The sequence below is a fragment of the Nannospalax galili genome, unplaced genomic scaffold (assembly GCF_000622305.1).
Source record: "Nannospalax galili isolate Female #2095 unplaced genomic scaffold, S.galili_v1.0 scaffold227, whole genome shotgun sequence".
NCBI lineage: Eukaryota > Metazoa > Chordata > Mammalia > Rodentia > Spalacidae > Nannospalax > Nannospalax galili.
This window is the reverse complement of record NW_008360303.1, coordinates 7,819,018-7,831,181: the sequence shown is the minus strand read 5'-3', so window position 1 is coordinate 7,831,181 and position 12,164 is coordinate 7,819,018. Positions and strand designations below refer to the sequence as shown.

The window sequence follows — 12,164 nt, the reverse complement described above, 5'->3', positions numbered from 1 at the left end:
GCTTTAACATATTCAGTAACACACTCCAGAGCAAGAGTACATCTCTTTCACAAGTGGCTGCAAGTTTCTAGGATCACAGTTGAATTAATACAGTTATACAATATTGAACTCAATATGAGCCTTATAAGACATAAAATTGAATGAGTTTTTAACTTTTAAAAAAGATCTCCGTTTCATTTTAGAATATATTGTTCCTTGCAGAAAGACTCACTGTTTTTGCTAGTAACATTGAGCTGTTGATGCATGCATCTCTAATCTGTATGTATCTGATTATTACTACTCATAATTGGTTGCACTTGGATCCTTGGTGCCTGTGTGTGTGTCTCTAAAGTCGTCGGGTAGATTTCAATGGTAATGTTTATCACCTCTACTAATTAACATGACGTAAATTTCCATGCTTCCTCCTCAAATATAATACTCTTCAAAAATTGAGCTGTTGATGCATGCATCTCTAATCTGTATGTATCTGATTATTACTACTCATAATTGGTTGCACTTGGATCCTTGGTGCCTGTGTGTGTGTCTCTAAAGTCGTCGGGTAGATTTCAATGGTAATGTTTATCACCTCTACTAATTAACATGATGTAAATTTCCATGCTTCCTCCTCAAATATAATACTCTTCAAAGGGCTCATTTCCAAATACAGCTGCACTGGGGTTTAGGGCCTCCACATATGACTCTGAAGAACATTGATTACCCTTCCCTCCTGGTTGACACCTATCACATGCGATTCCAGGCAGAATGGAGTGGTGACTGAGAATAGGGGCACTGAGAGCTTGGTTCTTCATCTGCAGACATGCTTCCAAAGTAGCAAGCTGTGAAAGCTTAGGCAGGATCTAATTCTCCTGAATCTGGGCTGCATTATGATGTGAAGAGCTGTATCTAGCATATAGGTGTGTGATGAGTCAACAGGAAAGTAGATTAGTGTTCCAACAATGCCTGGTGTAGCTTTATCGACCAAGAAAACTTCAGCTGCTGCCTGTAGTTCAATATCTCCTATTTTCACCAGATTATTAACTCTGTAGAATCATTGTCTATTGCATTTTCCACGTGGTGTCACCTAGCACAATGTCTGGGATACAGTAAGACCTCAATGACTAGTCAACGAACAAATGAATACTATAATTAATGAGAGTGACAAAATAAAATCCATGTGACAGTAAAAGAAAAACGGGATATCTTTTTGATATTGCTTTAAGATCTCAGCCAGGATGATAGAGTAGATATGGTGGTGCTTTATTAACTGTCTTCTCTAGCTCTTGCCTCACTATTTGTCTCAGTCTGACCAAGACTCATTTCTACCTTTATTTATTAATATTAATATGTTCATTTATTTTGTGCCCCATTCTTGCTCTTTTTTCCTCCTCCCCTTTATGGAAAACTACTTGAATGTGGATGATACTCTGCCTTCTGTGTTTTATTTTAATGTCGGTTGCCAGTGCGCTGTTCATATCCTTCTTTCTTCTTCCACTTTTCCTCTGTGCAACTTTTGGGTTTTTATTCTTGTTTGTTTGTTTTGAACAGTAAGCACCAGTACTGTCTATTTCTGAGCATTTTTGTCCTTCTTGAAAGTTGTATGGATTTACATTGTAAATATGCTGGATGCTGGATAATACACTGAAATTCTAAAATTAAAGTTACTAAATTATTTATATAAGAAAAGAAAAATATTTTTTTTAAAATTATCCAAACTACTTAAAAACATATTAGGTATTTTTCGTACATTGGAAAAAACATTTTTCTTGGATTGCTACTTATATCTTACAAATAAAATGTAGAAAATATTTTCTTTGAAAATTCTAAGATACTTTTCAGTTGGAAAAACAAACCTGATGAACACAGGTTTGTTGAAGTCTTTAGAGATTTTAAAAAAGATCACTGAATGTTTAACAGAATCATTAACTGAGTACTTTTACAGATAGGGCTGGGGCTCATATTCAGTAAATTCAATGGCAAATATGTGTTTCTGATGTCAGATTTAGTTTTTAATATGCATATCCTTTTACAGTTCCTCCAAGTGTCATCGGTCCTAACCCTGAAAACCTTACTGTGGTGGTGAATCACTTCATCTCTTTGACCTGTGAGGTCTCTGGCTTTCCCCCTCCTGACCTCAGCTGGCTCAAGAATGAGCAGCCCATCAAACTGAACACCAATGCTCTCATCGTGCCTGGTACGGGGCTTGCTTTCTCGAAAGGCAGCCAAGTATCTCATTTTCCCTCACTGTAATACAAAGCCATTTCAGCTCAACCTCTTTTAAAGTTGTGTCTTCTTCCCTTTGTTTCCTCACAATAAATTTCTCTCTTTACCCAATTAGAACCATTAGAATAAGATTGCATAGACTTTTATGATTTTAGTACAATAAAAAAGGTCTCCTTCTACAAATTATGCAATTCCAAAAAAGTTTGGTGGTTCTGCGCTTGAATAGTAAATAGCACTGTACCGTATAAACCCACTGGTTTTCTTCAATCAAACCCTGTAGTGTAGATGATGGGTAGTTAAACATATAAGCAGGTAATAAAGAAAATAGAAAGTGAGGGCCGATGACATGACTCAGTGAGTAAGGTGCTTGCTGCCAAACCTGATAATCTGAGTTTGATCCCTGGGACTCATATAAGTGACTCCTGAAAGTTGTCCTCTGACCTCTGCATGGATTAGCATATTCCCTAAAACAAGTAAGTTAATTTTTTTTTTTTTTACTTAAAATTTAAAGAGAATAGAGAGTGAGTGAGCAATGAGTACTTGAGTGGACAGATAAAACTCAGGGGACTAACATGTGGCCCACATGCCACATTCATTTCAGAATAGCTATGAGTACAACTCAGTGCATTTGCAGGTAACATTGTGTAACAGTGTCAAAAGGCTGGACGCCCTGAGCTACGTAGACAGATGAGACAGTACAAAAGGACAAACATTCACCTCTGCACTGTGGGAGATTTAAACTCAGAAAGCACTTGCTCAATCCCTGGGACCCACAGAGTGAAGGAGAGAACCAGTCCCCACAAGCTGTCCTCTGACTTCTACATGTGCTGTGTCACACAAGCACCCACACACATAAATAAATTAACTCATGTTAAAAACAAAACAAAGTTGAAAACAGCCTCTATATCTCAGTTCACGCTGTATTTGCCCACAGGTGGTCGAACTCTACAGATTATTCGGGCCAAGGTATCTGATGGCGGTGAATACACCTGTATAGCTATGAACCAAGCCGGTGAAAGCAAGAAAAAGGTTTCCCTGACTGTTTATGGTTTGTTTTTTCTCTCTTCATAATATAATTTCATTTTATTCCACACGTTTCATCTGAGCAACTTGGTAAAAATATAAAATTTCTGTTCTTATTTCCCACCTCAGTGCCACCAAGCATTAAGGATCAGGGTAGCGAATCTCTTTCTGTAGTTAATGTAAGAGAGGGATCTTCAGTGTCCTTGGAATGTGAGTCGAATGCTGTCCCGCCTCCAGTCATCACGTGGTACAAAAATGGGCGGATGATAATGGCGTCTACTCATGTGGAGATTTTAACTGGTGGACAAATGCTGCACATCAAGAAAGCCGAGGTGCATCTTTGATCCTTGTTTGAGTGTCGTGACTCCATGGTGGGGTTGCGGAAGAGCTAACGGGAAGATGCCTCCCCCCTGTGACCACAGTGAACAATGCTGTTCATGAAAAAGTACATGCCCAAAATCCACTGAACTTACTTTCATCGAAAGGAAAGAAATAGGATTTCTGAAGGCAACTAGGAGTGGGGCACTAAGCATAAAGATGACTGATGATTTAATCTCCACTTGAACCCTGTGATTGGTCATCTATCACTTAATGGAGCACATACAATAGTATCTTTTTCTTTTAGGTATCTGACACAGGCCAGTATGTATGTAGAGCTATAAATGTAGCAGGACGAGATGATAAAAATTTCCACCTCAACGTATATGGTGAGCATCTGCCTCTGATACAACTTCTTCCCCTAGATATGCAAATGTCGGAAAGTATCCTGAATTGACATAATGAGGTTACTCGATTTTCTTCTGTCTTTCTTGCAGTACCTCCCAGTATTGAAGGGCCTGAAAGAGAAGTGGTTATGGAGACAATCAGCAATCCAGTAACCTTGACGTGTGACGCCACGGGGATCCCTCCTCCCACTGTAGCATGGTTAAAGAACCACAAGCCCATAGGTAACACAGCTGAACATTTTTGTGGTAGTCTTGTTTTGATCATAACTCACTGATTTATAACTTAACACATTTCAGTATTATGCTTATCGCTGTGTTTAGTTCAAGAAAGCTTAATAATTTGGAATGCAAGCTTAGTAAGTAGACTGCTTGCTTGTTTTCTGAGGCACTGCAGACTGGCATGCCATATATATATATATATATGCCTGTAGAGTCAAATTTGTGTTCACAAATGTCCTTCAGTGTGGCTCTATCCACTGGAGCCTGGTTAACTCACCACGGGAAAACATTCAAGAAATATATTTGAACATAAGAATGGCATGGTGAATTGATTGTACTGTCAGAAATTAAAGTGTTTTGTTTTATTTTGCTTTGTTTCTACCTGAAGAAAATTCTGACTCACTTGAAGTTCACATTTTGTCTGGGGGAAGCAAACTACAAATTGCTCGTCCTCAGCATTCAGATAGTGGAAACTATACCTGTGTTGCATCAAATCTGGAGGGAAATGCCCAGAAAAACTATCTGCTTCTGATTCAGGGTATGTCATGCTCATCGTGGTCTGCCTTCTAGTCTTAGCTATATTCCATCCATACCACAAAATAGTCTGTATTTAGGGGCTGGAGGGATGGCTTAGTAGTTAAGAGCACTAGCTGTTCTTGCAGAAGACCTGAGTTTAAATCTCAGCACCCACATGGTGGCTAACGACCATCTGTAACTCCAGTTCCAGGGGATCCAATGCCCTCTTCTGTCCTCCATGGACATTGCACAACACATGTGTACTTTCATACCTGCAGGCAATATACTCATACATATGAAATTAAAATAAATTAAAAAAATAGTCTGTATTTAAATAGATTACTAACAACAGACTCAAAATACCTTTAAGCCACAAAAATGTCATTTTAGGTCATACAGTTATCAGTAGATTCTATTTTCCTTGAAAAGAATGTAAATATGGGGGAAAATAGCAGAAATTAGGAAGCCTCTATTGGTTACATTTTTTAATGAAAGCGTTATATTTCTGTGATATAGTCTATCAAATTTTATTTCATTTGGTATCATTTCTTTTCATACTAAGACTATAAGTCTGTTCTTATTTTTATAAATATGTAAGATCTAATTCATGAGATTGTGCTGTTGTCTAGTCATAGGTAGGAAATTAGGTAAATTTCAAATAATCCTGAGTCTTACTCAATTTTGTAATGAGAAGGGGCGTTAATTTACCCAGTAAATATTGAATTATTACCACCTGTGTTGCAGCATAGTACTGACTGCTGCAGGGAGAATCTGTTTCTTTTTTATCCTGAGTAATGTGTTTTGACTCAAAACGGAAGTCCAGTGTCCTGATTTTTATTATACTTACTAAAGAATTTCTAATAAATTATACTTCAATCTGGAATATAAATCTATCTGTCGTTGCTGTGTTAAAGCTAACTCAAAAATCCCCAAAAATTAAAGAAAAAGAAACCCTTATTAGTGGTCTCTACAATGATCAAGATGCTTTGAGAATTCAGAGGCAAAAAAAGGAAAAAGCAGCTTTTCAGAGATTCAGCATAAGAAATTGCATGGTTGGGGTTGGCAGACTGACCCAGTGGTAAGGTATCTGCCTTCAATTCTGAGAACTTGAGTTCGATCCCTGGGAACTACATGATAGGAGAGAACTAACTCCTGCAAGGTGTCCTTTGACCTCCACACATGTGCTATGGTGCATGTGTCACACACATGCACCCCCACACTCAAATAAATAAAATAGAATTAAAATTTTAAACAAAAATAAATAAATTGTATATTTAATCATGCTGTCCATTAATAAGAAATGATATAAATCATAGTTTGTGATGTGACCAAACATTATCTAGAATTTCTTTTCTTTTTCTTTTAAATTTATTTATGTTTATTTTATGTGTTTGAGTGTTTTACCTGCAAATATGAAAGTGTACCATGTTCTGGGGCCAGAAGAGAGTGTCAGATCCCCTGAAACTAGAGTCACTGATTGGTTTTAGCCACTGTGTGGGTACTGGGAACTGAATCCAGGTCCTCTGCAGGAGCAGCTGGTTCTCTTAACTGCTGATCCATCTCACCAGTCCCCTATTTATAATTTCTATAATTTCTTTAAACTAGAGAAAATGTGTACACATAGGCCCTAGCATAGTGCTTGTCATATAGTAGACACTAATTAGGGGAAGACTCATAAATATTTCTATTATCTCTTCTTCAATACTCTAACTTGTGTCAATTTAGTATAGTTATTATCTTCTGGCTGATTAAAATGACATTTATGGGCAGGGGGACTAGAGAGATGGCTTAGTGTTTAAGAGCACTAGCTTCTCTTGCAGGGACCCAAGTTCAGTTCCCAGCACCCACATGGCAGCTAAAAACCGTCCACAACTCCAGTTCTGGGACCTGACACCCTCTTCTGACCTCCATGGGCATTGCAGAACATGGTGGCACTTATATACATGCAGGAAATACACTTGTATGCATAAAAAATAATAAACTATTAAAAATAAAATGTCATTTAAGAAGATGACAGTGTGTTGTGCTAGTAAATGTTTAATGATTGATTCTCTAAACAAAAAGTCCCTGATTTGTAGCCAGTAATGTGTCAGTTTCCTGGTGCTCATATGCACAGCATGGCCTATTTCCAGGTGCCATAATGCCATTGAGTATGGCATTGGGAAGACAAGTTACATAGACTCCTGTGGACTAATGTTATCTAATTTATTATTTTTATTTTATGTGTATGAGTGTATTGCCTGCATACATGCAAGTGCACCAATGTCGCAATGCCTGCGAAGGTCAGAAGAGAGCATCAGATTCCCTAGACTTGGTGTTATAGATGGTTGTTAGCTACCATGTGGGTGCTAGGAACCAAGCCAGGGTCCTTTGCAAGATTAACTGCTGAGGCATCTCTCCCGCCACCATTGTCATTTTAATAAACCAGGAGATAATAACATCAGCATATCAGCATATCTCTATAATTTTATGGCACAGAAATTCAAATGTGTCTCTTTTTGATACTGTTATTAATATTTTTAATGTGTATTACTACACACCAAGGATGACTAGGTAAAAAAGAACAAAAATTATTAGATCTTGAAAAGCATAATAAATCCATCCATTTGTCAGAATAAGCAATGTTTAGACAATAGACAAATAAATAACTAATGTATATACTTTCCTCAGAACGTTCTCTAACATCAACTAAAAATAGATTGTCCATTGATGCTTAATCTAAGGATGATTTGTTTCATTTATTTTCATTTCATTACCCATGAGTTAAATCTGTTGCTGGTCTCAGAATAAATAGTTCCATCAACTCACAAATATGCTAGGAACATTGAATTGATTTGGTTTCTGAAAATGAACAATTCATGAAGATAGCAGTAGGTCAGTCCAAATCTAGGAAGAAAAGAGAATTTTAATTAGAAATGGTATGTTCAGTGGCAGGTAAAGGCACTGACTCCCACAGGTTGTCCTCTGTCTGGTTTCCACATGCATGCATGCATGCTTATGTATACACATTCTCTCTCTCTCTCTCTCTCTCTCTCTCTCTCTCCCCTCCCTCTTTCTCTCACACACACAAATAAATAATAAATAAATAACTGTAATAAAAAAGAAATGGTATGTTCTATTACTCTGTCACATTCGTTAGCATTTATATCCTTGTACTTTATTAATGAAGATCCTAACTATTTCTCCAAAGTTCCCCCAAGTGTTGCTGGTGCTGAAGTTCCAAGTGAAGTCAGTGTCCTTCTAGGGGAAAATGTTGAGCTGGTCTGCAATGCAGATGGCATTCCTACCCCACATATTCAGTGGCTTAGAGATGGAAAGCCTGTAATTAATGGTGAAACAGAAAGAGTTAGGTAAGTTTAAAACAAATCTTTGCATTATGTTATAAGATCTTCCACAGTGTTCTATGTTTCAGATTTCACATGAATAACACCAGCTTCCATCTCATTGGAACTTAGCTATCCTTATATTTACAAAGATAAAAGATAAAATTTTGGAGACCTGAGCATATAAATTCTCTTTAGACAACACTCAAAAGTTTATTGTATCTCTGTGGTTGTGTGTGCATGTGTGTGTGTGTGTGGAGAGAGAGAGAGAGAGAGAGAAGAGAGAGAGAGAGAGAGAGAGAGAGAGAGAGAGAGAGAGACTCTTAGACCCTTACTTATTCATCAACTTTGTATTATAAAATATTAGACACTCCTTTGTCAAAATTTTATGCAACTATTTATTGATTATATTCCTCCAATTTCATAATGTCCATACCAAGTCCATGTTGTAAAATAATTGGTACTTCTTCCCTATTAAAATGAAACTAACTTCATACCACAAGAGTTATCGATAATCCTATCTATGGTGTTTTTTATCCTGAAACCATCAAAATGCATACATGCCAGACTGCTTGACTCATTTTAGAAAAAAGATAAACTAGCATAATCCTGTTCATTCCTTATAATGATTTGCCCAAATCCCAATTTCAGCTGATATTGGTTTCCTTGCCACAGAGATGAACATCCATGTGACAAGGGCTTCTTTAACATTGTGCTACTTTAACAAAGTCTTTGAGATAGACAACCCAGAATCTCATAAAGATTATTTCACCACAAGCCCCTTACACACATATAATGTCCATGCATAGAAGGGCATTAGTTAATATACCGTTAAATTTATCATTTAGCCAATAAATTTAATAGTTTGAGTATACTTTCTAGCCAATGAATTGAATATATATAATTTGAAAATGATAAATACAAGTTTTTTGTGTTCCATATTAAAATGTAGGCATTTTATCCCCTTTATAAAATTGGCTAAATTACCAAATAATATTTTTTATATTTTCTATTTATTTTTTTTTTGTGTGTGTGTGTGTGTGTATGTAAGTGTATTGCTTACATGGGTGTTAGTGTGCCCATGTTGTGCAATGCCCACAGAAGTCAGAAGAGGGCATCAGATTCTCCTAGAACTGAAGTTATGGACGGTTGTTAGCTGCCATGTGAGTAACGGGAATCATACCCGGGTCCTCTGCAAGATCAGCCAGTGCTTTTAACCACTGAGCCATCTCTCCAGCCCCCAAATAATATTTTTGAGAATTATTAGACATTTGTTTCTTTTGTATGAACATATATGAATGATTAACTCGTGTTCACTTATTTTAGTAAGTGGATATTGGCCACATTTCAGAGCTGATCGGACCTAAAGATATTATGTTTGTATCCCATAAGTGGGTGTTCTTCATTCCTCTTACATTACTATCTGAAATCTGCTTCTTGTTATCTACACTTTGTGGAAGAGTTAGTGACTGCTCCACTGTGTGTGTGTGTGTAGAACAATTTATCAGTCAAATTAACTTTTTCAAAGTCAGCTTAGTAACTTTGTGTGTAGTAACTTGCTTTTTTACTTTATAATAAAGCAAAATTCATGGAATTTTAAATTCACATTTTGAAAAAAGTGCAGTTACCTCCAGATAATATTGTATTTCAATATCAATGTCAAATGTTTAATGGTATGATACATTAGAAGTCCACAATAGGAGCCACTAATGAGGTCACAATTCTTAGAGTAATTATAAAAATATTTAACCTCTTCTTAAGACATAGGAAGCTCAGTTTGGTAATTAATGCTATGTGGAGAAAACTGCTAGTAAATATGAAATAGTTTTCTTGTATTTGATCATCTAATTTTATATATTCATTTACTGTTACATGATTTAAAAGCCTTAGTCTCTTTTAGAAAAAAGTACTCAAAGCACATCCATATATGTACAGAGTTGTCACAATAATCCTCTTTTGTTCCTTCTCATTAAGGCATTATTAGAGTATTTACAGTGAAGGTTTTTTGTGTGAAATTTCTTCAGTTTGTCATGGTCTTCAGTCTTCATACCAGAATTTTGTATAATTTTCATTTCACTTGATAACTTAATGCTAACCAGCAGTAGAACATTCTAACTGAGCAAAAGATGTCCCTGCCTGTGATTTGGACAGGCAGTTCCTGACCTGATTATGCTCGTTCCCTTTTTCTAATGAGGAGACTGTGGACTTGAAACCCGTTTCTGTATTTTAGTTTCCTGAAATCTCCATCAATTTCTGGAGCTCTGGCGTTTATATGTTTCCATATATGTGTAAAATAGATTCGAGTCGTTACTTTAAAGATGAAGGCATTGCTTGATAAATTTTTTTTGGCTTTTTTTTTTTTTTTCAATCTTTTTGAGACCGGGTCTCCCTGTAGCCCCAGCTGGCCTGGAACTCACTATGGCGACCAGTCTAGCCTTAAACTCACAGAGATCTGCCTGCCTCTGTCTCCCGAGTGCTGAGACTAAAGCTGTGCGCCACCACGCCCGGTCATAAATGATATTTTTTTAAAGAACACAATGAAGTGAATGAGTTTTCCAGGCCTCATCTCCACATTAATCTTCTCCGTGCCTCTGCTATGATCTTTTCTATAGGGTGACTAAACACGGCAGCACATTAAATATTTATGGAGCTCTCACTTCTGATGTGGGGAAGTACACGTGTGTCGCAACTAATCCTGCTGGAGAAGAGGACCGAATATTTAACTTGAATGTGTTTGGTAAATATGAAATGCCTCCAAGTTTTGACTTTGCTCCCCTAAGAATCTATTAGTAGGCCACAGGTATCTGGAGCATTTAGTTTAAATCGAATCCCAAGGTCATTTCCTTTTAGGATCAACAGAAGTAGAAGCAATTATGGTGGAGATGCTTTGAACTCATGATCTCCTTTTCTCCCCGCGCCCCTTCCCCATATAACACAGTTCCACCTAAAATTAGAGGGAATAAAGAAGAAGCAGAGAAACTGATGGCTCTGGTAGACATGTCAGTAAATATTGAGTGCAAAGCCACGGGAACACCTCCGCCACAGATCAGCTGGCTCAAGAACGGCCTTCCCCTGCCCCTCTCCTCCCACGTTCGCTTGCTGTCAGGAGGGCAGGCTGTCAGGTGAGGTTTCATCGTGTGTCACATGCTAAACACTGAGCTGTGATTGCCAGCTCTTCCTTCATCTACATCATATTTAAGAAGTGCTTTTCCCTAAGCTTTTACTGTTCTGTCATCACCCCCTTTAGTCAGTGTTCAGAAGAGAGAGATGATAAGGAATGCCACAGTAAAATGGCTCTGCGTTATTTAAATGCTTGTTTTTAGTTTGTAGACACTGGAACTTCGGTAGAGGAATTGTTATCAAATTTATAGTTCCAAGAGCTACTGTTATAACTAAAATGTCACACGGCAGGATAGGAAGGTGTTCACTGTGCTCATAAGATGCTCGTGTTCTGATCACTCTCTGTTAATGCCCATTTGAAAACTAATCAATCCTCAAGTTGTGCTGTATTTTCAGTCCGTTGTTGTTACTGCATAATTACCTTTATAGAATCAGTTGCAGTTGAGATGTCTCTATTTTGATGATGGTCACAGACTCCATACTAAAATTTTTCATTGTAAATCGCCTCCAGTAATCTGTTATGAATCATAATTGTTTTATTTGTTGGTGTTGAATTGGATCTATTATGAAATGGTGGACCATGCTTTTCAGGATCGTGAGAGCTCAGGTGGCTGATGTTGCTGTGTATACGTGTGTGGCCTCTAACAGAGCTGGGGTGGATAGCAAGCACTACAGCCTTCAAGTGTCTGGTATGTCACAGAAATGAACCTACTACTTTGCTTCAAGTCCGGTAGCATTAAGCAATATGCCTACCTTTCAAAACTGATTTCCTCACAGATTTATGACTCTGACTTTTCTCTATCAAAACCAATTGGCAAAAAAAAAAAATCTCACTAAGAAAGATTGTGTTTTCTCCAAAATAATCTGTATTTATTAGGCCACACTGTCAAAATACTCTTCTGATACAGAATTTTGCTCTAAATCAAAAGAATTTTTTGTTTATTAAATTGTTCTTTGATAATTTCACACATGCACATAATTACATGCTGGCCACACTCACCCCACTACCTTTTCTGTCTCCCTACCACCCCTGTCTACC

The 12,164-nt window shown here is 37.3% G+C and overlaps 1 protein-coding gene across 1 annotated transcript in view; it reads left to right on the top strand.

Moving 5' to 3' along the window:
- Positions 1-12,164, top strand: part of Hmcn1 (hemicentin 1) — a 492,592-nt gene that overhangs the window by 373,304 nt on the left and 107,124 nt on the right. Inside the window, exons 58-67 of the mRNA XM_029559235.1 lie at positions 2,009-2,170; positions 3,134-3,247; positions 3,352-3,554; positions 3,848-3,929; positions 4,038-4,169; positions 4,555-4,704; positions 7,873-8,032; positions 10,618-10,742; positions 10,944-11,127; positions 11,717-11,814. Of these exons, the coding sequence (XP_029415095.1) occupies positions 2,009-2,170; positions 3,134-3,247; positions 3,352-3,554; positions 3,848-3,929; positions 4,038-4,169; positions 4,555-4,704; positions 7,873-8,032; positions 10,618-10,742; positions 10,944-11,127; positions 11,717-11,814 (1,410 nt within the window). The remainder of the gene's footprint in view (positions 1-2,008; positions 2,171-3,133; positions 3,248-3,351; positions 3,555-3,847; positions 3,930-4,037; positions 4,170-4,554; positions 4,705-7,872; positions 8,033-10,617; positions 10,743-10,943; positions 11,128-11,716; positions 11,815-12,164) is intronic.